The following is a 26,701-nucleotide window of genomic DNA, read 5'->3' as shown; positions in this document are numbered from 1 at the left end:
CCAGTCTTTTTAATCTTTCCTCACACGGAAGCTGTTCCATATCCTTAATCAATTTTGTAGCCATTCTCTATATCTTTTCCATTTCCAGTGCATCTTTTTTGAGAAGGGCGTGACCAGAACTGCACATATTATTCAAGGTACAGGCATACCATACATTTATATACTGGCATTATGATAATTACTGTCTTATTATTAATCCCTTTCCTGATGGTTCCTAATATAGTTAGCTTTTTTGACTGCCACTCCACATTAAGCAGAAGTTTTCAGAGAACTATCCACCTCACCAAGATCTTTTCTTGAGTGGTAGCAATTAATTTAGACTTCATTATTTTGTATGTATAGTTGGGATTATGTTTTCCGGTGTGAATTATTTATCAACATTGAATTTCATGTGCCATTTTGTTGCCCAGTCACCCAATTTTGTGAGATTCCTTTGTACCTTTTTGAAGTCTGCTTTGGACTTAACTATCTTGAGGCTACATATATTTGTTGACTAATAACTAGAAATAAAGGATCAAACCTAACTACATTATTATTAGACAAAGGGGATTCGGGGATTTCTGCCAATGCTCCCCATTCCTGTTCTCCTTCCATTGTATGGTAGTTTAAATAAATTCCCAGAATTTTGCAGAATTTTAAAATATGGTGTGCAGAATTTTGAATTTTTTGGCACAGAATTCCATCAGGAGTACTACACACACTTGCTGCTAACAGTTATTTTCTCCATCAAAGCAGTGTTTACAAGTCTTTCCACAATTCTGAATAAACTATGTATATTTAATTGCCATTTTTGAGGATTACACATTTGTCAACAGACACATCAGTACCCATTTCTTGGTGTTTGCTGGAAGGTTTCATTCCTAGTGAGATCTTGCAATAAGCTGCATGCAGCACGAGCCCCACTAAAGTCAGTGGGGTTCTGTGTGGACGCAGGGATTTGCCTGCATGAAGCAGGATCTGGGCTCAGGTTTCAAAGCACTACTGCAGGGGTCAGCAACCTTTCAGAAGTGGTGTGCCGAGTCTTCATTTATTCACTCTAATTTAAGGTTTCACGTGCCAGTAATACATTTTAACGTTTTTAGAAGGTCTCTTTCTATAAATCTATAATATATAACTAAACTATTGTTTTGTGTAAAGTAAACAAGGTTTTTAAAATGTTTAAGAAGCTTCATTTAAAATTAAATTAAAATGCAGATCTTATCAGTTTAGTGCAGTGGTTCTTAACCTGGGGTGCACGCACCCCCTGGGGGTGTGAGATGCCCTTTCTGGAGGTGCGAGACACGCAAGATTTTTTTAGAAGGTAAACCATCAAAAACACAAATTAAGCACAGGCACATAAGTACAACTACTTTGTTTCATCAAACCTATATATTTATTAACATTATACATGTTTTAACGATTGCTATAATATACAAAGTTTTTAAGTTTTCAAGTTTTTAAGCTAATTGTAGTGTAATTTTTTATAAGGGCTGCAGAGCGCTGAGACCAGGCCAGGAGCAGAGCCCTGGGCTGGTTGCTGGTACCCCAGGCCAGCAGGAGGGCTCAGCAGGGCCGGAGGCCTGGACCCCGGCTGGCAGGGGGCCGGGTGGCTGGAATCCCAGACCAGCGGGGAGGGGGCGGCCCCCCCCGCTGCCGGTCTGGGGTTCTGTCCGCTGGCTCCTGCCAGCCGGGGTCTCAGCTGCAGGCCCCGCTCAGCCACTGCCAAATGGGGGTTCTGTTCACCCAGGCTGGCAGTGGGCTAAGTGGTGCCAGTGGCCGGGACCCCGGCAGGCAGCAGCATGCCAGTGAAAATCAGCTCGCGTGCCGCAGGTTGCCGACCCCTGCTCTACTGTTTCTGAGTTATGTAGTTGGCAGAGGAGAATATGGCATTAACTTTGTGAGAAGAGAGAATGTTTTCCCACCCTTACAGAACTTGAAAATCTGCACGGATTTTGCCCAAACTTTATTAAAAATTCCCCTTGGCCAGAGCCTAAAAATAAAGTTTTGTCCCAAAATATATTTCAGAAAGTTTAAACCCAAGCTATACCAGGAAGTTATGTATGAAGCTATTTTGCCCCCACTGGCACCCCGTTCTCCTCCCCCTTGGCTGAAGTCCATAACCTCTTGTTCAGAGTTATGGACAACCTCCATTCCCGAGGTGTCCATAACTCTGAGGTTCTACTGTACAGCTAGGGTGACCAGATGTCCCGATTTTAGGGTCTTTTTCTTATATAGGCTCCTATTACCCCCCACCGCGTCCCAATTTTTCACATTTGCTGTCTGGTCACCCTATGTACAGCGTTAGTGCAGACCAGCCTTCAGAGAGGTGGATTTACTACAGCAACAAACGAACCCCTTCTGTGGCTCTAGTAAGTGTCTATATTACAGCCCCACTGCTGCTCTAGTGTTTCTAGTGTAGACCTGCCCGATAGGCACCAACACAAAAACTGGCTGTAAATGAGGGCTTTTAATCATGTCCAGGTGCATCTGCACTCCAGCCACTCCAGCAGCACAGCGCTGGTACACCAGTTGTGCAGCCATAGTTTCCTACAGCACCAGAAAGGGTTTTCCCATCCCTGTAGGTCAGCGGTTCTCAAACTGGGGGTTGGGACCCCTCAGGGGGTCGTGAGGTTATTACATGGGGGGGGGGGGGGGGTTGTAAGCAGTCAGCCTCCACCCCAACCTCTGCTTTGCCTCCAGCATTTATAATGGTGTTAAATATATTAAAAAGTGTTTTGAATGTCTAAGGGGGGAGGGGGTCATACTCAGAGGCTTGTTATGTGAATAGGGTGACCAGATAGCAACTGTAAAAAATCAGGACAGAGGGTGGGGGGTAATAGGAGCCTATATAAGAAAAAGCCCCCCAAATCGGGACTGTCCCTATAAAATCGGGACATCTGGTCACCAAGAAAGGGGTCACCAGTACACAAGTTTGAGAGCCACTGCTGTAGATAAGCCACATCCCTGAGAGGCAAGGTAGCTTCTTGGGACCAGGGACGTTAGGTCAGGGAAGAATCGTCCCCTCAATTTCGCTGCAGTCACAGCAGGGATGGGGTCGACACTTGACCGATCTAATTTCTAAGGGCAGGCGAGGGCTGTGTCTGTGCGTGAGGCCAGCGGTGCGAGGCTGGCTCCAGCGCCCTTTCTTTCCCCCCAGAGCAGACAATGGCGCCCCACACAAAAGAAAACTCCTGATTCCCAAGCGCCTACAACGACTCGGGCCTCTTTAGCCCCCCCCCGACGCGCCCCCCCCCCCCCGCTGGCGGCTGCATCCGGGTCTCGCCGTCGCGTTCGAGGCGGTGACGTCACTTATATAAAGGCCTGCAGCAGCTTTGTTCGCTCTCTCATTGCGCAGTTGCAGCTCAGTCCGCGAGGACGGGAACGGGAGGGGAGGTGAGTGTCGGCCGGGGCAGGCGGGCGGGAATGGAGCGGGAGAGGAGAGCAGAGCAAGGCAGGAAAGAGGACGCCCAAGGGCTAGGGAAGAAGGGTTATTTTGGAGAGGGTCAGGTCCCGACCTTCCGTCGGGGAGTTAAAACCTCCTCCCGCTCTGCAGCGGGGTGGCCGGGCACTGGCTGCGGTTTGGCGCCGCGCCGCCTTGGTCGGTGCCTTGCCGGGGTGCGCGCGCGTGGGTGGGGTGTCCAACCGCGTGAGGCGCGGTGGCCGCCATTTTAGGTGTAGGGTAATTGTCGGGTCCCGCGGGGTGGGCCTCGCGGGGTGTGGGTGTGTGCGCGCGCGCGGGGGGGAGGGGGCGCGGCTCGGCTCTTTGTTGCGGTGGGGGTGGCTCGATGCCGGGCAGACACACGTGGCCTGGTGGTTCCCAGTTTCGCTGCCGAGGCCACCCGCCTCTCCGGTAGGAGATTATCCCCGCCAAACGGGGCCGCCATTTTGTGGTAGTGTCGCGAGACTGTTGAGGGTCTAACGCTCTCCTCCCGCCGTGCCTGGGGCTCACGTGCCCCCGCCTTTGTCTTGGTGGCCGGCTGCTGGTCCCGCGTGCTCTCCGCTCCCGCGCCGCAGCGCGCGTCCAGCCACCGCGCGCATTGTGGCTGCCGAGCCCGCGGTATGCGGGGGGGCTCTGGTTTTCCCGCCACTGGCGGTGCGGGGGGGGAGGGGGGAGCAGCCGTGGCACATTCCTCCCGTAGTTACTGACTCCCATCTGCGCTACAGCGGCGGTTTGCACCCGGCCCCGGGGGCAGCGTGGCGCGGCCCGGCTCCGTTTGTTAGCAACACGTTGAAAAACGGACCAGGGTGTCCAAAGTAGGCTTGTACGGCGTTTGGAAATAAGAGCCGACTGGCCGAAACCGGCCTGAAGCGAATTAGTCGGAGATGGTTTTGCACCATTTTAAACGTAGCTGCAGGGTCCTGCTTCTTTCCCTCTGGTAAAGGATTTTGCTTTGTTGCCATAGGACTTAAAAATTGCTCCTTCTGCCCATAAAACGTCATTCCTACATCATGAGCAGTTAGAGCAGGGCTTATTAAGGTCTCATCAGCAAAAAAAAAAAAAGTTTGTTTCCCTGTATTTTATAGCATGTTTGTCTTCCTTCTAGATGATTCAAATTATATAGGGTCATCTGTTAGAAATACTATTAGGATGCTAATTATGAATATTGCTTTGTAAAATTGATACTGTATTTTGTGTCCAGCTATCTCATTCTTTCATACAAATGGTCTCTGTTTCTTTCACTCTGAAGTTTCTAACTGACTTGGTTAGGAGAAGTCACTTTTATATGGAGAGGGAGGGCGAGAGTTGAAATACATTCTGGCGTTCACAACCTCTTACAAAAGAGAAATAAAGTTTCATAAATCTAATGCCATGTCTCACTAATAGAACTTACTTATGTTTAATAGGTCCTACTAGAGTCAAAATGGTTGAAGCGGATCGTCCTGGGAAACTGTTCATTGGTGGACTGAATACAGAGACAAATGAGAAAGCTCTTGAGGCTGTATTTGGCAAATATGGGCGCATTGTGGAAGGTAAAAATAAAATTTCTGAATGGTTACTAACTAACACACTAAAAGTTGTGCTGTGATGAATCTTACAGAATTGATCAGCTGAAGTGATATTACTTTCATAATCCTCTAAGAAGTACTGAGCACGTTGTAAGGGGTAGGTTATGCTGTGAGCTTTATGAAAAGTAGAATAACATTTAGATTTGTATTGTAGTTCTCTTGATGAAGGATCGTGAAACCAACAAGTCCAGAGGATTTGCTTTTGTCACATTTGAGAGCCCAGCAGATGCAAAGGATGCTGCCAGAGATATGAATGGAAAGGTATGATGTTTGATAAAACATGCTTGTTCTATCACTAGTACAGTGCAGTGTCAATCTTAATTATTTGAACTTAATAGCAGTGTGCTTTACGAACTAGACTTGTATTAAGACCTGAGACAAGTCCTACTGTAATGAATGACTAAATTTCTTTTCTGCTGCTAAACTTACAAATGCTAAACGTAATCTTTGCTACCACTGTAGAAGTGGCATTTATTAAAGCTTCTCTTCCTGTCCCAGGATTTGGGGATTGGGTGAAAGCTTCCTGCTAGTGAGAATAAGAGGGAAGCTAATTTATGTATCTTTGAAAATCAGGATGCCTTTCAGATGGAGTTTTTAGCTTTTTATTATCATACAAATTCTTACCCTATCAGTTTGTAAAGCCAAAAGCTACATAACTCTTATCAAAGTCTAAATTTGGTTATGAACAGCATCTACAGTACTGAATTGATAAATACAACTTTTTAATCTGGAAAGATTGGAGTCTCCATGGGCTAAATATTGACATATTTTTATAACTACAAAGTTAAAGAAAAACAGTTCCATTTGTTTTTGGAATTTGATACAGTTACTCAAGTCTTTTAGCATTTATCGGTCCTGCTGTAGAGGAGATGGATAACGGATATCTGTGTTTAATAAACACACACTACCAGACCTAAGCGTGATAAGGAAGGTGGCTTGTCAGCTATATCATTCAATAGTAGTAACAACAATGATTGCATGTATTCTCCTTTCTCAAATCTGGCAATTTAACTAGGAACAGTAACTTCGATGATAGGAAAGGATTGAATTGTTTCATTTACTCTTATATGCGAATAATGTAGCTATACATTGTCAACTTTTTATGAAATAATTGCAAAGGCCCAGGGTAGTAATGGGGATACGTAGCCTTTGATCAGTAGGTCACAGGCTAGTATGTAGTCCAGGGTGATATTGCAAAGTTGATTGCAGTTGCCTTCCCTGTGGGAAGTGTCTGCTGTTGCTGACCAGCATCACAGCCCTCCTTTTTGCAGTCTCAAGATCTGAACAACTATGTAGCAGGACTGAATTTACTTTTTCCTTGGAGCTGTCCCCTCTAAATCAATGGACATGTTGATGGGGCAGTTGAGGAAGCTTGTATTGATATTACTTGTCTTCTGTACCTAGAGTTTTTTAGTTGTTTGACACTCTTCACAATTTGGATTATATTCAATCATATGTTATGTTTTGAGTGCATATCTTAGTGTGATTAAGCATTATATTTTGCAATGTTTCAATAGCTTTTTAGTAAGTATCTATGGAATCCTGGGAATGGAACATCAATGTGCTGGTAGCGTTCTTAGTTAAAATATTTAATTTCAGCAAAGTTCTCTTAATCCTTGCCTTATGTTGTGTCTCAGTGACAATCAAACAGTAAAAGCTAGCTATAGCATGACTTGCTGTCAAACTGTTTGAATATGTGCTCATGCCCAACTTAGTGTTACAACTTGTGCCATCATTTCAGAGATGAGCAGTCTTTCTGAGGCAAAGTTCACAATCATGTGACTTGGAAGGCAATCTCTTTTACTGACTTGTAGACAGTTCCTTAAAGGTGCTGTTATTCCAGGATTTACCTCAAAATATGCAGGTTACTGTAATACTGAGAACTATGTAGCACAATTCTAAAGTCCTCTTAAATACAGTTTAAACCAGAGTGGCTTGAAATAATTTTATGCTTTAGCTGCAGCGGCACTGGAGATTAGTGACTGGCTGAGAGGATTTGATCATTAGGCAATGTGTGTAGAGTACTATTCTAAAACTCCTCTTAAAACAAATGATTGCTTATTCTTATTTTAGGTCTTCTGTATTACAGTATAAGATTGGCCACACTTGGAACTTTTAGAACAAATGCCCAGTGTATTAGCTAAAATAGTGGCTTGTTTATATAATGTTTCATTTTATTTCTTTGAGGAGATCTGTGCATTCTAACATAGTGAACCTTAATAAAGTGGTGCCTTTGGGGTTATGAGCACCCTCTCAATTCCCGTAATGTTCTGAAGAGTGGTCCTAAGTGTCCAACAGCCTTTGATTCCTTCTTCCTGTGGTAAACTGCAGATGCATGGAATGAAGGTCCTTGCATGGAAAATCTTTAAAAACTTTATCATATTTTTAATAGTAGCTTACTTAGTTTCTGTGCCACAGAACAGTTTAAATATCTGCATCTGCTTAAATTTGGACCCACTGCATTCTGGGTCAATTATGGGCAATCCCAGAGGAAAAGTGAGGTAAAGTGGTATCTTTTGTGTTTTTGTTTTTGTTTTTTTTCCCCTCTCTCTCTCTCTCTCTCTTAAGCAAAGAGAGGGACAGGCAAAAAGGTGTAGGTGAGACATGTCTTGTATTGGACCAATTTCTGTTGGTGAGAGAGACATTACCTCACCCACCTTGTCTCTCTAATATCCTGGGACCAATATAGCTACAACATTGCATCCTTCATCTTTTAGTCATTTGAACGTTGTGGAAGATATCCCAACGCTGGTGCTCTGTAATGCTATTCCTCTGAGACACCTTAGGTCAGAAAAGACTCATGCATTCCTCCAGGCTTTCTATAGGACAGAGCTCCCATAAGCCAGAGGCTTGTTTCCATCTTTAGATCTTTACCTTGTTCCCATAAAGGGGCCTCTTTGGTTCTATGGTTTCCTAAAGTGGGAAAGCAGCAGAAGCTTTCTGTATAGGGAGTAGCAGCTTAAACCAGGTGCAGGATTGTTGGGATACAGCAAGACTGACCTCTGGGAAAAAAAGGCCGTGTGGGAGTTCTACGCTTTTGGTTCTTTCTGTCATCTCAAGTCCCAAGTCTTCCCAACAGCACAAAAGAGAGTGGTCGAGTTATTCTGTCTTTTACACTCACTTCTAATAATTCTCAAGTTTGATGGTTGCTGGGGGTCAAGATAGCTTTGCTTTGTTCTCTGTTCGGGATGGATGATTCTCATCCTTGTGGAGTGAAATTACCACAGATCACTGGGTTTGGGCTGCTGTTTGGTCCGTATGAGATTGAGTTCCATCCTGTGCTGCCTCCTAGCTTCTTTCCTATACGTTTTCAGAAATCCCTTACGTGATCCACTATTCAGGGTAAAACTGAGTTCTGTAATAAGGATGGGCGTCAAAAGAAATGTTCAAGCAGTACAGAAGAAATTGCTTCATAGATGCTTCGTCATTCTAAAAAGACTGTCTTCATCCCATGATGGGTTTAAGGAAACTGAACAATTACATGAGTTCAAATTACATGTAGTACCACAAACTTTTATCCCTGTTTTTTTTCTCTCTGAAACTGGTTCAGGCATAAAGCATATACTTTTACGCTGCAGTCAGATTAGCTCACAAAGTACTTTTGCTTCTTCATAGATGGTGATCACTACAGATATACCCTCTCTGGAACTATCCTAGGCTCCACTAGCCAAGGCTTTTCTACTAATGAAGGCATTTGCCAGATACTCTTAATGTAGGTGCTCACGGTGCAGTTTTCCTGAGATTATAGTTAACATGCTCTCCATGACCTTTCAAGGACACTTCCAGTCATACATTTATATGATTTTAGGTATGACCTCTGCCTACCTGCGGAGGAGATTTTTGCATCAGTGGTTGGTAGTGCCATACAGTCCAAATATAGGTGATTTAGGTATACTGTTTATTATTTTACTGAAGGCTGTCCTAGTCATCAGTGGGCTGATAGGTCTTTCTAGTACCAACTATTGCAGATGCATTCAGTTTGGTCTGAGAAAGTGGACAATTTATGGTCAGTAAAACATATGGAAAGCCAAACTCTCTCTAAGTGTCTGGTTGCAGGCCATCAGGTGAACTTGAAAATCCTTTCTGCTGTTCAGTCAAGCACCATATAATACAAAGTGTGTCAGGACAGTATGACAGCCCGTGTATTATGATAGCAAGCAAGGAAGTGCTCATTTCTAGCTGCTCAGTCAGTGAACCTGGACCTGTTACCTTGCTAATAATGAAAGTATTTACCGTTTTTGCAGCCCTGCCCATCTTGGCTAATTGAAGTTGAAGTCAGACTACAGAAACAGTTAGCAATGAGCAGTATAAGAGGAATGACATGTCTATTAAATGTCTGCCAATGCACAAACTAATTCACTGACATCTTACACTTTAGCTAGCATGATGTTACTTCAAGGTTTTAAGTATTAATAGCACACCTTGGTACTGTTTCTTGGCAATCTTTACAGCTGTTGTCAAGGGTAATTCTCTAATCCTCACTTAATAAGAATCTCCCCAGTCCACCTTTATAGGGTTATACTGATTGCCCATAGGTAGTGCACCAGCAACTGTAGTTCTTTGTTGGGTCGGGACCGGTGTGGCTTTTATGACCATGGCTCTGAACGTCCGTACTTGTTGCAGAGTATCTAGAGACCAGGTCCCTATTCTAGGCACTGCACAAACTAGAACGGTGATCGCTGCCCCCAAAGAGTTTATAAAACTAAGCTTAAGATATGATCCAACTATTGGATGTGCTGTGGTCATAAGGCTGTCTTGGACCCAGCAAAGGATAAGGTTTTAGTAAAACCATTGTTCTGCTGATACAACACTAAACAGTTAAAGGTGGCTTGGGGTTTTATATCAAGTTATTGTTAGCTGCCATTGTAGTAACCACTATTTAAATTTCTGACCTTTTATGGACACAAGGAGAAAGGGAAATAATTAAAACATTTTAACTTTAAGACTTTAAAATTAAGGGTTTTATTTTTAATTATTTTTTCATCTGTAGTCTCCTTTTTATAGGGTAGACCCCTGTTTGAGCTTTCTCAGACGGCACTGAAGATTGTATTAGCTGTCTAATCCCAAAAAGACTGTTCATTTAGATTGTCTTGAGCTGTTGGAATTAAATCTGTTTATTTTAGAATCAAACAAGTAGCTTATAGGTAGGAAAAATAAAAGCAAAGATAAAATAATGCAGCTTGTCACTATTGCTTGTTTTCTTCACTTGCATCCTAGCTGATGGTAAAACACAGGCTCTGCACATCATCCTGTTAGTCACTTAAGACCTTTGCAAACTTACTAGCATTGGACTGTCCCAGGCATTTGTAGCTGGCCTCTTGTCACAGGTTCACAGCACCTGCTACAGAAGGTGGTGTTATCTTGGCCAAGTAAGCCAGGCTTTCATTGAACAGAAAGCAAAAAAAAAGGGAATAGGTGACAACAGGCACTTAAAGCTTGCATTCCAGGTATTCAGAACTTAGACTATGCCAGATGGTCAAAGAGGTATTTTGGTATCAGAATAGCAAAGGCCCAAAAGTGGCAGGAATCTACAATGAGCCAGGAGAAGTTGGGGAGAATGGTCATGATAGAGCTTGCTCCTTCCAGTCTTTCTGCTGTCTCTTAGTGACCTCTTCAGACAAACTATGTCCAAGAAGTGATTGCATCCTCATGCAATTGAAACTAACCAATCAAAACACTTGCTTCCGTTTCTAGACTATTTCAGCTCATCATGACAACTGATGGCTTTTCCATGAGCCTTGAAGATGCCTTATCATAGTAGTTCTAATTTAAACAATCCAGTTTACCAATATTTGTGTCTTCAGTTTGTATCCAACAGACTGAGTTGGACTCTTGGGTAACAGATGCAGTGGGAGAGTGCTTGTACTGCACCATAGAGAACTAATTTCTATAAAGCTTCAAAGATGTGGGTGATAAGGGGGTGTCACCACCTATAGGCTGCAGACACCTCTCTTTACTGGTGAGTGATGGCCTCATAATCACTAACTGCAGAAAGGGAGAACAAAAATAATCAATTGGATTCTCTTTAATGAGATGTATTTAGCGCAGCATTTTTGTCCTCTTTGAGTTCTGGGCAGAGTAGATGTGCAGAAATCTAAATAACACACACCTTTCACAGAGCTTGCAGTCTTGGTAGATAGGCTCAAATCCTTTAAGGACTCTTGACTCTTTGATTGCAGAACTTTTGATAATCCAGCGTATAATAGGCTGGTAATAAAGCAGCCGTAAAACTTTGAGTTTACTTGTTGAATATATTGAACACTGAGCTTTGTATTATGGCCCCACAAGGCACCCATTTTTGTAGAGCCGTGCCTTTAAATCTAGAATCTAGATCTAGAATCAGCTCTTGCTTTAAAAAAAAAAAAAAAATCTATCCCTAGTGGTTTCAGAGAACCTTGAAAACAACATAAACTGAGTGTCACGTTTTTGAGTAGGCAGCCTGATGCAGTAGTGCAAAGGTATCAACTGCCCAGTTCAGTTCAGTGTTAATTCTGAAACTGCCTTTAGTTTTCATGCCAGTTTTAATTTAGTTCATGGCTGATCATCTTAGCAGAAACATCAAGTGAATGCGTCCAACTGCCTTCCCATGTGCCAAAAGCTCCAGCTGACAAACCTTTAAGCTTCATCCCTGGAACTTCTGATGCCACTGTAGTTTGGTACAAAAATCCTATGGCCTATTGAAAACTGAAACTGGAGGTAGTAGTACATACATAGAACATATTATTTAAAACAGACGTATGTTCTAATTTAAACACCACAAAAATACCAGAGTTCTAATTTCTGAAATTGCTGCAGATTTTCCTTACGTGCCACAGGAGCAAAGGACCTTCCTGTAGAATGTATTCCTTCTGAGTACATTCCCAGTTGTTTATACTGGCATTCTGAAGATTCAAAGCTGTTCTAGAATTACATTATAAATTAAGTAGGCTTGTAAAAGCCCAGTAACAGGAAAGCTGAATAGAAGAATGGCTCTACTGGGTCAGACCAATGGTCCATCCAGCCCAGTTGCTTATTTAAGACATAAAAGCATAACTGAGCACTGAGTAAAGCAGCTTCTTTTTTTAGTCACTAGATGGGAAAGCAATTAAAGTGGAACAAGCAACCAAGCCATCCTTTGAAAGTGGTGGTAGACGTGGGCCACCGCCCCCTCCAAGAAGCAGAGGTCCTCCCAGGGGCCTTAGAGGTGGAAGAGGCGGAAGTGGAGCAAGAGGACCACCTTCAAGAGGGAGTCACTTGGGTATGTATTTACATATCTGATTATACTTGGACAACATGCAAGACTATCCGTTTTGGAAGGTGACAGTATCCTTCTGAAAAATCAAGCCACTGAATAAAGTATTCCTTGTTTTTAAATTAAAACAGATCAAATTTCTGGTCTGTGGAGTCTGTATAGTGGGTCCTGCATAACCTTGAGGGTAGGATGTGGTCAAATCTGCTTTTAGGCTGTTCTGTTCCTTATTTGGCCACACTCTCTGGAAACAGTGGACTTGTGCATTGTCTAGGCTGTGACCATGTAATCTGATTTACGTTGCTCTTCCTCCTTTGGTCACACTGCATCTTTTATTCCTGACTGGGGCTTCCCAGATTTGACTGCTGTACCAAAAAAAGGGCCATTTTGGAATTTCAGGGAGCATGCATGTGGTCAGTGTTGCAGTTCTAAGTTCCTCCTTCAGATTTCTGCTCTGGCTTGATGGTACTGATTTGCCACTGCTTAAGCATCTCAAATTTTAAACATTTAAACTGCAGCAATATAAAAAATGGCTTATCTAGTTCTTCACGTAAATAACCGGTTGTCTTACTCTTTATCTTTTTAGGCTCTTCTAGAGGGCCACTTCCAATGAAAAGGGGTCCACCTCCACGAAGTGGCGGACCTCCACCTAAAAGATCGGCACCTTCAGGGCCAGTGCGTAGCAGTAGTGGAATGGGAGGGAGAGGTAAGAAGTTGTTCAATGTTTTTCTTTTTGGTTGTCTGGAATAACGAGGCTGGATTTATCCATGCCTGTAACAAATCACCAGTCACTTTAAATCAAATTCATTGTTTGTTAGGTATACAACCACAAACATTATACTATTAACCTCTTCACGTCAGCAGAACTTTCAGGTTTGTGACTTTTTAAAGATGTTCCTCTACTGCTGTTTCTTAGTTTGACTAGCAGAGCCATGAAACAGTATTGCACGGAATGCAGACTATAGCAAAGTGATCTCCTAAATAACTCTGAACTATGCTGTTAATATAACTTTGCATTTGAGGAACGTCCTCTGCAGCAGTTGTCATTCATTCTTGCTTCATTTTTAAACAGTTGGTTTACCTGAATTGTCCTTCTTTAAAGCTCCTGTATCACGTGGAAGAGACAGTTATGGTGGTCCTCCACGCAGAGAGCCAATGCCATCACGGAGAGATGTCTACATGTCGCCAAGAGATGATGGTTATAGTACAAAAGACAGGTAAAGTTAATGCATTATAGTTAAAGCTTAATACCAGGGTCCTGATTTCTAATTTTGCCTGCAGAGAATTATGCTCATCTATGAGGAGCTGGTTGAGAATTTGAAAGTGGAGGGTAGCTTTCGTGAAAGTGATCATGAAATGATAGAGTTCATGATTTTAAGGAATGGTAAGAGGGAGAACAGCACAATAAAGAGAGTGGATTTCAAGAAGGTAGACTTAACCAAACTCAGGCAGTTGGTTGGTAAGGTCCCATGGGAAGCAAGTCTAAAGGGAAAAACTAAGTCAAATTACAAAGGATGAATATAACCAATTAATGCAAGTATGTAGGGACAAAATTAGAAAGGCCAGGGTCACAAAAACAGATTAAATTAGCTAGAGACATAAAGGGTAACAATAAAGCATTCAGAAATACATTAGAAGCAAGAGGAAGACCAAGGACAGTGTAGGCACGGTACACGATGCTGGTGAGGGAGTACAATAACAAAATGTGGAAATGGTGGAAGTGCTAAATGACTTCGTTTCAGCTTTCACCAGAAAGGTTAGTAGCAATTGGGCGTCTAACATAATGTGAATACCAGTGAAAATGAGGTAGGATCAGAGGCTAAAATAGGGAAAGAACAATTTAAAAATTACCTAGACAAGTTAGATGTCTTCAAGTCGCCACGGCCTGATGAAATACATCTTAGAATACTTAAGAAGCTAATTGAGGAGATATCTAAATATTAGCAGTTGACTTTGAAAAGTCATGGATTCCAGAGGACTGGAAAAGGGCAAATGTAGTGCCCATCTATAAAAAGGGAAATAAGGACAACCTGGGGAATTACAGACCAGTCAGCTTAACTTCAGTACCTGGACAGATAATGGAGCAAATAATTAAATAATCAACTTGCAGATAATAAGGTGATAAGTAACAGCATGGATTTGTTGAGAACAAATTATGTCAAGCTAATCTAATAGCTTTCTTTGATGGGGTAACAAGTGGTAGATGTATATTTTGACTTTAGTAAGGCATTTGATACTGTCTCACATGAACTTCTCATAAACAAACTAGGGAAATACACCCTAGATGGAGCTACTATAAGGTGGATGCATAACTAGTTGGAAATCAATTCCAGAGAGTAGTTAGTTATTGGTGGTTCACATTCAAGCTGGAAGGGCATATTGAGTGGGCTCCTGCACGGATCCGTTCTGGGTCAAATTCTGTTCAACATCTTCATCAGTAGTTTAGATAATAGCATAGAAAGTACGCTTACAAAGTTTGCGGACGATATCCAGCTGGGAGCAAGTGCTTTGGAGGATAAGATTAAAAATCAAAATGATCTGGAGAAATGGTCTGAAGTAAATAGGATGAAATTCAATAAGGACAAATGCAAAGTGCTCCAGTTAGGAAGGAACAATCAATTGCACACATACAAAATGGGAAATGACGACTGCCTAGGAAGGAGTTCTGTGGAAAGTTAACTGATGATCATACTGGATCACAAGCTAAATATGAGTTAACAGTGTAACACAGTTTGGCGGGGGCAGGAAGCAAATGTCATTTTAGGATGTATTAGCAGGAGTGTTGTAAACCAGACATAAGAAATAATTCTTCCGCTCTACTCCATGCTGATTAGTTGTGAAGTGGAGTATTCTGTCCAGTTCTGGGCACCACATTTCGGGAAAGATGCGGACAAATTGGATAAAGTCTAGAGAAAAGCAACGAAAATGATTAAAGGTCTAGAAAACATGGCCTGTGAGGGAAGACTGAAAAAATTGGGTTTGTCCAGTCTGGAGAAGAGAAGACTGGCGATTCAAGTACATACAAGGTTGTTACAAGGAGGAGGGAGGAAAAATTGAAGTAAGGATGGATTAGGTTGCACGTTAAGAAAAACTTCCTATGAGGATGGTTAAGCGCTGGACAAAATTGCCTAGGGAGGTTGTGGAATCTCTATCATTGGAGATTTTTAAGAGCAGGTTAGATAAACACCTGTCAGGGATGGTCTAGATAATACTTAATCCTGTCATGAGTGCAGGGGACTGAACTAGATGACCTCTCAAGGTCCCTTCCAGCCCTATGATTCTATGATACCTCATAAATAATACAACTATCACTTTTTTCTAGTTATTCAAGTAGAGATTATCCAAGTTCAAGGGATACAAGAGATTATGCACCACCTCCAAGAGATTATGCATACCGTGATTATGGTCATTCCAGCTCACGTGATGAGTACCCCTCTAGAGGATACAGGTACCTAGCATTGTATTTTTCTCAACTTCAGACACACCCTGTGTCAACACTGATTTGTAGTAAGTCTCAGCAGTTTTTCTTCTTATAGTGATCGTGATGGCTATGGTGGTGGACGCGATAGAGACTATTCAGATCATCCAAGTGGAGGCTCTTACAGAGATTCATATGAGAGTTATGGTAAGGACCCATTTTGAGGATCTTGTAGCAGAGTTTGTAAAGGCTTCCTAATCCTGATTTACTAGGCTGCTTGCATTTAAGGGGGATTGTCACATTCAGTTTTTTCCTCACAGTGAAAGTGAGAATGCAATTTAGTTTATTTAACAAGATGATCAAATGATTACCATAACCTAACGAAGCAAAGTCTACAGTTCAGAATTGCAACTATCACTGGAAAATATGGCTGAGTTTCTTCTCTAAAAATAACAAGCTGTTCTGGAATATCCCCCAAAAGAGCCTGCTTGAAATAAACACCGTCTTCAGTCCTTTCAAACAGTCTTTAAATTCATTCGCTGCCTGATACACAGCCCCCACTATAAATGTCCCAACATGGCAGATTATATTATGAACATCTCAATTCATACAAAAGAGTAACAGTAAACTTTAGTGCAGCAATTCTGTAAATTCAGATTTAAATTGTTATATATAACTTATAGTGTTGCCATATTACCTGACCATTGACCCTGCAGGTAACTCACGTAGTGCTCCACCTGCACGAGGGCCCCCGCCATCTTATGGTGGAAGCAGTCGCTATGATGATTACGGCAGTACACGAGATGGATATGGAAGTCGAGAAAGTTATTCAAGCAGCAGAAGTGATGTCTACTCAAGTGGTCGTGATCGTGTTGGAAGACAAGACAGAGGTCTTCCCCCTTCCATGGAAAGGGGTTACCCTCCTCCCCGTGATTCATACAGCAGTTCAAGCCGCGGAGCACCCAGAGGTGGTGGCCGTGGAGGAAGCCGGTCTGATAGGGGTGGAGGCAGAAGCAGATACTGAAAAACAATCATAAACTTTTGGACCAAGACAGATTACTTCTCACAAACCCAAGTGGAAGTTGTTCTATCTTTACTACCAGAGGACTACTAAAAGGAAAAGTTGTTCTTACCTTTTTTTATTGTTGCCTGTTAAGTTTCCCCCACCATGATTTTTATGCTTTTGTGAGGAAAAGTTAAAACAATGTTTAATTTCATTTCAAAATTGTTAACATTTCTTTCAAAAAGCAGATGTTAAATGTATAAAAGTTGAGCTGTGTACTAGTGTTGTAACTTTCAAAGTAAAAGTTTCCCTGAAATGCCACACTTCCCATCTGATTTTCCTCATGAATGGAACAAGCAGTTCTAAGATCTTCCACACAACATCTAGCCATCTAAAATGGAGATGGATCGTTCTACACATTCAAACTCTCATTCTAAACAAATTAGTTACTTGGAGGGTGGTGGGGATGTGCCACACTATAATTTCAGTTTCCTCTTGGTTCTGAAATCACACAATATTCCCAGTTCAAAATTTCTTCAGATCCTTGTGTAAAGAAAAAAATCAGGATTCCATTCAGTCACTAAACCAGAAACAGCAAATGGATAATGCTGACCATACTTTGCCTTCCTACTGTTTTGCTGGGAATTTGCAAGGACCTCTCCCCCAAAATAAACCATTTACATGTAATAAGTCAACTACAGAATACTGTAAATAAAAGGTTTGACCAGTTCCATCAAAGAAGCTACAAAACGATGCTTACTCATACTGTTTCAAATTTTTGCAACTCTGTGTAGTGTCTCACTTTTAAAGGAACATCTTTGATTCCAAAGGCAAATGGAGAAAATAAGATAAGCAAAGAAGTCTTTCTCTCCAACTTCTCAAAGGCTTATGACTTCATAAAAACAAGTGAATCTTTCAGCATTCCACAACAGATTTAAAGCATCAAATGCCTGTGAAACAGCAAAGATGGGTAAGCAAAGCAAACTAGTTTTTCAGTCTGTCAAAATTGAACCAAATTACCTTCCTCTTAGTACAGTAAGACAAGCTGTACGTCATGGCAATGGAAGTGCTTTCTGTATTTAAAACAATATCTTATGGAAAAGCAATGCTGGAAAGCATTAGAAGTCTTCCAAATTCAACATTTCTTCTTGTGGATATAAAGCATGTATGGCATCAATTTTGAAACTAAAGCGTTTAAGAATGCAGCTCGTAGACAAAATGTGTTGCAAAGTAGGGTTGGGAGGGGGAATTCTATGCCCAGTATGTTTCATTGAAGACACTTAAAACAAGCTGCATATACTATATTTCTAACAAATATTAAAATCCTGATGAAATCAGGAATTGGCTTGGATTGCCAAATATATCAGCTCGGATATTGGGCATTTTCAAGCAAGCCATTGCAAACTTGACGTTTAGTTGGATGCCTGATTTTATTTTAGTTTTGTGACACTGCATTATATGGGGAAATTCTAGTACAAGTGGCAGAACCTGTGGTGAATTGTCATGTCCCAGGTAGAGCCATGAAGTTCAAAAGATGCTCTTGAATATAGTAGACTTGAAGACCTCCAACTAAAAAAAAAAACCTTGTTACTACTCTAGTCCTCAAAATAAATTTGCCGTTCATCTTATGGATTTAACATGGCAGTGCACCATTGGAAAGGAATGAGAATCCATAAGCCATGCAACCTATCACTAAGCCATTCCAGTCCATTCCAAGCCAGTGAACCTTCCACCACTTAAAGAGAAGTAGTAAAACTTGAAACACATTAATCTGCAAACCCAAGCTTGTGACTTTTCTGGGACCGGGACAGTTATAGGTTGGATAACCATTTTAAATCTGTTCTAGCTCTGTCATATCTATTTTAATTGTTGCAGGTTGATTACCTTCAAAGGCATGATGGTCCGAGGTACAGTTCAGACATGTCTGCATGGATAAGTGACAGCAGCTGTAACAGAAGGAAAGGTAAATTATATAATAGCATTGTAACTTTACAGAAATTTCCTTTTTTTCCATGCTCAAACTTTTGATCTCACTTTTTTGGGCGGGGGAGACCATGCCTGTTTTCATGCTTGAAAGCAGAATTTTTAGGATGCTTGAACAGAGTACTTTAGCAGGTTGGGAAGTGGCAAGGATGACTGGGAGGGACTTGGACCAAATGCATACACAGAGGCCATGTCTATGTGAGATGCACTAGCTCAGCTAAGAGTTCAGAAAAGAGTAGTTAAACTAGCACAAACTGCTGTACGGATGCTTATTTTGGTTTTTTAGTTCGCTTTTTTAGCTTTAATTTAAATTTGTTCCTGAGATAATGAAGCTAAGCCAAAATAAGCCTGTTTAAAAGAAAATGTCCATGCTGCTTTTGCAGTTTAGCTTTAATTTTTAACCAGTGCCACCTTCTTTATGGAGATTTGATCCAAAATCATATGACTGAGCTTAATTTAATATCTAATGATATTTGAGTTTGCTTTTGCTGAGGTTCTCCAACTAAACTGTGGAACAACAGACAAATGAAGCAAAACAGCTCAAGTTCTGTAGGTCATTTGCTTATTGTGTAGCATAACAAAGCCTACCTCTTTCACATCAGTGCACATTCCCTTTAATCAGGGGCCCAGCAGGCACAGGAACAGATGTTTCTAGTTTGCTGGGACAACTTGAATAAGGATGAAAGGATCACAGAAACAAATATCTTCCCCCAAAAAGCATAAAAGCAGATGGATTATTGCTCTGTTAACACAATTTTACCAAAAAGTCTCCAACCAGACAGTTACAGTAGCAAAGATGTGGGTTAACTTGTATGTTGGGTGAACTTCAAAACCTAACAAAGCGTAGAAAAGATGGGACATTCCCATTTAAAAGAAACTACATGAAAAATCTATACTCTAAAAGAGAACCTGCAGTAAAACATGGCTTGTTTGCTCTCTAAAATGCTGCTTTAAAAAAACTGAAATAGGGAAGCAGGTACTGCGAGTTTTTAGCTGACAAGGGTGGAGCATGTCACATACCAGTGTGACTCTTACTGTGTTGCGTGTTTTCACGTTCTTTTGGAATTGTCATTTAAAAGTATGGCCCCCAGGGGATTACGTAGCTGCTCTATTCCCTATCAGAATGTAATAATATTGCTTTGTAACTTATCTTGACTACTTAAAGATATTTTGACATGAGGAAGAAAATATTTACTATCTAGGGTGCACTATTAATTTAGAACCCTGTTTTACTCTAGGATTTGTTCCTGCACTGATTTACTTTTTCCCACTACATGTCTAGGACAGTATAGTGGATGCAACAAAAAGTTGTGGCCAGCCCACATTCCTATTCCTTATATCAATAATACGTGACTCTGGAAAAGTAAAATTAATTAAAAGATCTCCATCTCAATTTGCTGTTAGGATCAGTATTAACATCTCTAAGCCAGTGGTTCTCAACCTTTCCTCATTACTTCAGGAGTATGATTTGTCTTGCATACCTCCAAGTTTCACCTCACTTAAAAACTACTTGCTTACAAAATCAGACATAAAAACACAAAAGTGTCTCAGCGCACACTTACTGAAAAATTACTTACTTTCTCATTACCGTATAATTATAAAATCAGTTTGAATATAAATATTTTACATTTCAGTATATAGAGCAGTATAAACAGGTAATTGTCTGTATGACGTTTTAGCTTGTACTGACTTCACTCGTGCTTTTATATAGCCAGCTGTAAAACCAGCCAAATATCTAGATGACTTGATGTACCCCCGGAAGACCTCTGTGTACCCCTGGTTGAGAACCACTGCTCTAAACCACCACTAACTGGAGCCCAGGGTCAGGGTTAAGGTCCATCTGGGAACTGAGAGACCCAATTTTATTACCAAATTGGCTACAGGTGATTTTTTGTGGCATTGTACAAACCACTTAATCTCTGCCTTTTGTTTCCTTACCTATAAAAGTTACCAACCTCATGGTGGTAAATGACAAAGCTGTTGAGTGCTCTGAAATCCTCTCATGGAAGGTTTAGTACAGAATTAACTTTATCTGAGTCCAGGGCTCAAAAAAATCTTGCCAGTGGCAAATAGGAAGACAAATTCCTAGCCTTAACAGCTGTTAATACAACCATCAAAAGTAAATCAGAGTATGTTTGCAGAATCTGAAAAAGTACTCAACTGCTGCTCCATTTTGCGGTGCATCTCTAGTGTGAAACTGATATTTAAAAATGTTTCAGTGACGGTAATTCCAAACTTTGTGGGCGAACAAACTCTTAAATTGACACTGTTCAGGAAAACTTAAAAACATCAGCAAAGGTAGACATTGATCCTTCCCTATAAATTACTCACTCTCCTCAAACTTCTGTTTCTGGCATTAAGGAGCAGACCTCTTTCCTTGCTGAATCCTTTTTCCCACTTGCATTAGTGAGAGGACTGGAGAGTTGAAGAGATGGTATGTTTATTTCTTCTAGGGGCTAGGGAAAGTGAAACTTAATTTACAAAAAGCCAGAACCTTGATCAGAACATGAATTTCCCCAATCAAGAGGAAAGAGCCAAGTTAGTGGTGCAGTTTGGACTGCTTGCCAGGCTTTTGCCAAGGCATCTTGCTGGTATTGCTCACTTCTCTTCATCTTTCATATAATCTGGCTTAATAGATTTAATTCTCTAGCTATATTAAATGTATTACAAAAATTGTCATGTCCTGGTAGAGTTCAGTTACTGCAATGAGCAGTTATACTCTTGGCAATTGAACAACTCCTAATGTTTTGGATAATTGAGCTGCTGCTTATGTCAATAAATATCTTGACTTGTCATCTACTGTGTACTGGACCAGTTGTAATTCAAAAGATGTTACATGTAAGCATTGTGTGAGGTCTACTGCATATACATAATTTACACTCACGTTATTTTCCTAATTCTTTCCTCCAAGAATGGCAGCTGTGCTAATGAAGAAAACCATTGCAATGGGCATTAATGCAACAAGTCATTTGCCTCTACTTGAAACAATGTTCTTATAAATAGTGTCTTGATGATCCAGCTGATATATTCATCACTCCCTGTAGTCATGGTTGTCCCAGAATGCACTGGTATGCTTAGTAACTGTCCTAATGTTGCAGGGAACCAAAGTCACTTGCTGATCAAGTGCAGATCATTTCATGTGTGGGGAATGAATTAGCAGATGGCCATGTAGCTGTAATGTTTTTGTTCCCACAATTGTATCAGCAGTTCAGTTTGGTCTGAAAGCTTTGTCCTGTGTGTTAATTAATTCAGTAAGTCATACCATTTGCACATTCCAGCTACAATTAATGCCAGAGCTGTGCATGTCTTGGGTCACACTCAATGTTCCAACCTAGTGGCTTTTGCCATCATCTCTTCTAGTGTGAAAAGGGTGCTGAAGAGCATTCAGCTTCTTGAAGTCCAGCCTAGGCCTAAACGTATTCAGTTACCTCTTAAGGAGAAGAAACTACATTTCCTCACTGTTTTGCAATACACAATGTACTAACACATTTCCTTTCTTCAGTTACAGAGTGACTGGAAGAAAGCGGTGGAACAATGGATGCGTGTTGGGAAATCTGAGGATAACTAGTGCAACACACAAATTTTAACCACCTCTAAAAGTGGTCTTGGCCAGCATTCAGCGTGTGCAGATGTTAATGTTAGGTTTGAAGAAAAAGGTGTTGATTACTATTTTAGAGCTGTTCTTGTTGGAGCATTGCTGCATGAAAGGTTACTCCCCTCAGATGTTACCATTAGTATCTCCTTTATAGATGAAAAGTGTGAACTAAGTGGCTATTGTCTGGCTTTTGTAACTGTCCACTTCAAGAAGTAAGTGTGGGTGTACTAATGTTGATGCTGCAGCAGAACAAACATTCCTGTGCTACTGTTAGGCCTTGTCTACACTGCAGAGTCTTATCCTGAAAAGGCAGCCTTTGTCAGCAAATCTGTGGAGGTGTACACACTGCAGTGCCACTTTTGGTGGCAAAGTTAAAGCAACAAAGTGTCAGTGTAGATGCTGCTGTTCCTTATATTGCCAGTACTCGCCTCCCCCAGTATTTTTCAGTGCCCGTCGTGACTGATCTCACTATTTGGAACTCTGCTGCCCTGCACGCATGTGCCCCATCCCTTTCAAAGCTCCAGGAAGTTCTGGAATTTCTGACAGTTGAGCTCCAGCAGCAAAGAGCAAATCATTAATGTGGAATGCTGCTGTCTCCTGTACTAGGAACATAGAGGCAGGTGTGTGCGTATGAGAAACTGCTGTGCAGAGCCAGGTGGGAGCTGATGTGTGCGTGAGGGGAAGAGGGAGGGTGTCTCCCTGGCTCAGGACTGGCTGATTCCAGCAGCTGTCTGAACTTAGACTACACACTCACACTCCCCCCCTCCCTCTCCCCCCCTCCCCACACTTCAGTTAAAAAGCAGATGGCAATCTAGTAGAATGCCCAAGGAACCATGAGCTTGAGATGCTGTTCTGTGCCTGCCCCATGATACCTTGCAAATCCTTCATAAAGCACCCTGTGGCCGGTTGCACAGTGGGATAGCTATCCACAGTGTACTGCTCTGGGTCGATACAAGAGCCACTAGTGTGGATGTGCTGCACTGACACAAGGAGCATAGTGTGGACATGCAACAGCGGTTTAATTGAAGTGGCATACCTTCTGTTGATAAAACTCTGGGGTGTAGACAGCTTTAGTGAACGGTTTGCAGAAACAGTTCCGCTGAGCTGAAAATGGAACGACAAATCACTTAAGCAAAAGCAACTGCCCACTCTGGGAGGGAGGACTTGCAAACACAAGACCATTTTTATGTTTCAGGGTATTCTGCATAGGCAACTTAATTTTCCAACCTTTAGATCTTTTTTTGGGGTTAGGAGGTGGGAGAGTTCTTTCATACTACATGCCACAATTTGACCTATGAGTTATGGTGGCAGTTTTGTAGGGAGTTGTCCACCACCTAACATAACTGCGTTTGTCCTCTAAAGTGAATTTTTTGGAAATTGCAAGAGCAGAAATAGATTTTTCCCTTTTGGGGCAGAGGTGTAATAGTCATGAACCTAAAATGAGATATAGAGGACTTCTGGGGAATGTTCATATCCATCCTTGGAGTTATTGGTACCCTTGTACCAGCTAGCATCTTTCATAAATGGTTACTTCCAGATGCGATCCTTCTAAGATGGAGCTAATTAGTTTGTATGGAATCTTGTCTTTTAAGTACATCTCCAGGTTGTCTGTATTGCATTTGTACTCTGTATTATGCATGTTTATTGCTTATTTTGCCAATATATGGAACAAGTGAAATCCAATTTTCAAGCATCAATAATTCTGTATGCTATCCCTCATCTTTCTCATTGGTGAAAATGCATAGTCATGGTTAATAAACTTTACATTGACTGAACATGTGATAGATGCAAAGTGGTATAAGTGAAGCAGCTAAGCTTCAATTTACAAATACGGTCATTGAGAAGGTTCGTGCCTGTCCCTGACCTAGCTGTCCAGACAAAGGATGTTTTGAAATGAAGGTACTAACTTTGTGTGTGTGTGTGTGTGTGTGTGTGTGAAGTACTATACAAATTCTGAGTTCAACACTGCATTTTAACTAGATCTTACAGAAACAAGTGTAGCGGTATGTTATTCATTCAGTTGGGGTGGGGGGACTAATTCTAAAACTTCTAAAGGTTAAGCAAAATATCCACCTAGTGTTCATTCTGTGTGCCCAAACTCCAATGTGTATGTTCCCTGGTGCGTAGTATCTACCTGTTATAAAAATCCAGCTTCCCCCACTTCTACAGTTGATGTAGGCATTGTGGATGCAAAAAATTTTCACTCTTTCAACTAGGCCAGGAGATTAGTGTGTGGGGAAGTTCTGGATGGTGGACTTAGCTTGAGTCTACACAATTTGTAGTAAGAGTGCTGCTGTAGAATTTTAGGTCATGCTTACCATATTGTACATGGGTTGTAGACTTCTATATTATGTATATTAAAGGTGCACAACTCCTGGAATACTAACAAAATCCAGTTTTTGCTTGGAATAGTGCTGATCTCTGATGGGAGTGACTACAGTTACATATAATACAATGAACCTTTGTACTATGTACGTTACGAGTAATTCTCTTCTAAATTCTGGTGCTAGTCTTAGCATTTCATAATTGTTAAGCAAGTGTAAGGTTAATGGAACTCTTGAAATGTCTGGTTTTGAACGCATTTCTTAACTACCAAATAATACCTCAGCTTAGTTCTATACCTGCCTCTATTCTTGTACATGTTTTCTGTAGTTATGTAAAGCTGTTTAACAAAACTGACCATAATATAAAAAGAGAACGTGTGGGAATTGGGGAACAAGTTTAATTAGCATGAATAGTTATACCACACCCCTTTCAACTCCCCTTGTCAGCTGACCACCAAAGTCAGCCCAATGGACTCTTGATTATGTTCAGTAGCTGTGTTTTCAGTACCCAGAATTCTGCTACCAAAGAATCCATATCACTAGTTTAGCTGAGCAACTTGAGGTGTGCTGGTGGGGCTTTCTTCGCTAGAGAGGGATGAGCACTCATGGAAGGATAAAGGTGGCACGCTAATCACTAATTTTTTTCTCTGAACAGGTTATCTTTAAAACTATAAAAATTCAGGGTCTGATTTATTTTTAAAACATGCAGTTGAATGCAAATAACTGAAGGAATGATTGCTTATTGAGGCAATCATGGTAAGTGTGGATGCAAATTACTGGTAGGCATTGAAAAACAAACTCATGGGGTCCACAAAAAACCCCTGGCACTGCTATGCTTCCCCCTTAAAAAAAAAAAAAAAAAAAAAAAGTTGTTGTTGTGTTTTGTTTTTTTTAAAGTCTAGATCCCTGGGTTACTACATTTCCTCAATTGTAAAATCTAGTTTGGAAATACTAACTCTGGAGAAACAGTTAAAGCTAGGTATGTTTCCCTTTGATGAACCACATGTTTAAGATAAACTGAACATCTTTTCGCTAGGCATTGATAATTCTCCTCTAAACCAGGGGAGTGTGTATTTTTGTGGAAGAATGATATCTTAGTAGACAAAGGAGTGTTGTCAGGTTACCTTAAGTTCCAAATATAGGTCTTTAGGAGGAAGAAAAATTGTCTTTTCAACACCAAAGATTAAAACAGTACAATTATTTGCATCAGTTTTTAAACCTAGATACTATAGTTGTCCATAACACCTAAAATATAAGTCTCTCACACCTGATCTTGAGGCCTTGTAATGGGCCCCAGATTTGAAGCTTGCAGTACATGTTTATATGGCAATAGGCATGTGATTAAATTTTTACTGTCTTTGTGGTTTAGATTGTGAGCTTATTGATCTGCTTCGAAACTGCTGCTAGTGTACCTGTTTTTAATATTACAAATCTCCAAACAGCTGTCATCTTTCTAAAGTAACCTCTCAAACGTGTTTCCATCTCTTCCTTCCCCCATCAGTGTGTTAGACAATTATTAGGGTTAAAATACTTTGTGTCTTCCTGCTTACTGCAGTGTTGTGGCCTTAAAGCTTACTGGCTAAATAGGGCTGTTGATTAGAAAGTAAATTCAAGCCATCTTTAAAATAGTCGATAGGGGGAGTCATTGAGTAATGTTTCCTGAGACTCTTAGCTGGTATGCCTTTTTAAAATTGTCTGGTGGTCAGTGCTGTAAAAATTAACCTTAAAAATGCAAACCAGTTGTAAACTATTGCACTGATACCTGCCATAGAGTGTGAATTCAAACTTTTTTATAAAAATCAGCACTCAACTATTCATTGCTCAGTCTTTAGAAAAGACATCTAGTTTAATGTAAAAAGAACAGGAGTACTTGTGGCACCATGCTATATGCATCCGAAGAAGTGGGCTGTAGTCCACGAAAGCTTATGCTCTAATAAATTTGTTAGTCTCTAAGGTGCCACAAGTACTCCTGTTCTTTTTGCGGATACAGACTAACACGGCTGCTACTCTGAAACCTAGTTTAATGTGCTGATCCCAAACTGCCGCACCTTTAGGTGTCAAAAGCCGCTGCCAAAACTGAAGGTTCTGATAACTTCTTTGCCAGGTCTATACTACAGGCCTATATCTGTATAATTACATTGTTTGAGTGATGTAGTTATACCGA

At 41.1% G+C, this 26,701-nt stretch overlaps 1 protein-coding gene, 1 non-coding gene and 1 pseudogene across 3 annotated transcripts; 2 read left to right on the top strand and 1 right to left on the bottom strand.

Moving 5' to 3' along the window:
- Nucleotides 1-2,520, bottom strand: part of LOC117882879 — a 36,664-nt pseudogene extending 34,144 nt beyond the window's left edge.
- A 751-nt stretch (nt 2,521-3,271) lies between these two features.
- On the top strand, nt 3,272-23,988 carry RBMX (RNA binding motif protein X-linked). Of its 2 annotated transcripts, none has more exons than XM_034780715.1 (11): nt 3,272-3,372; nt 4,825-4,950; nt 5,141-5,247; nt 12,052-12,223; nt 12,801-12,920; nt 13,317-13,431; nt 15,537-15,662; nt 15,751-15,839; nt 16,349-17,605; nt 18,511-18,598; nt 22,121-23,988. In XM_034780715.1, the coding sequence occupies exons 2-9, from the start codon at nt 4,842-4,844 to the stop codon at nt 16,654-16,656; spliced, it is 1,146 nt and encodes a 381-aa protein (XP_034636606.1). In that variant the 5' UTR covers nt 3,272-3,372; nt 4,825-4,841; the 3' UTR covers nt 16,657-17,605; nt 18,511-18,598; nt 22,121-23,988. The 2 variants fall into 2 exon arrangements, with proteins under 2 accessions (XP_034636606.1, XP_034636605.1); XM_034780714.1 differs by having other exon boundaries at nt 15,736-15,839.
- Nucleotides 5,000-5,073, top strand: LOC117883467. Its single transcript, XR_004647284.1, has one exon. It is a non-coding gene; the product is annotated as a small nucleolar RNA SNORD61 (small nucleolar RNA).
- Nucleotides 23,989-26,701: the final 2,713 nt, after the last annotated feature.

This window comes from Trachemys scripta, chromosome 9 (genome assembly GCF_013100865.1).
Source record: "Trachemys scripta elegans isolate TJP31775 chromosome 9, CAS_Tse_1.0, whole genome shotgun sequence".
Lineage (NCBI taxonomy): Eukaryota > Metazoa > Chordata > Testudines > Emydidae > Trachemys > Trachemys scripta.
This window is presented reverse-complemented; position numbering and strand designations above follow the sequence as displayed.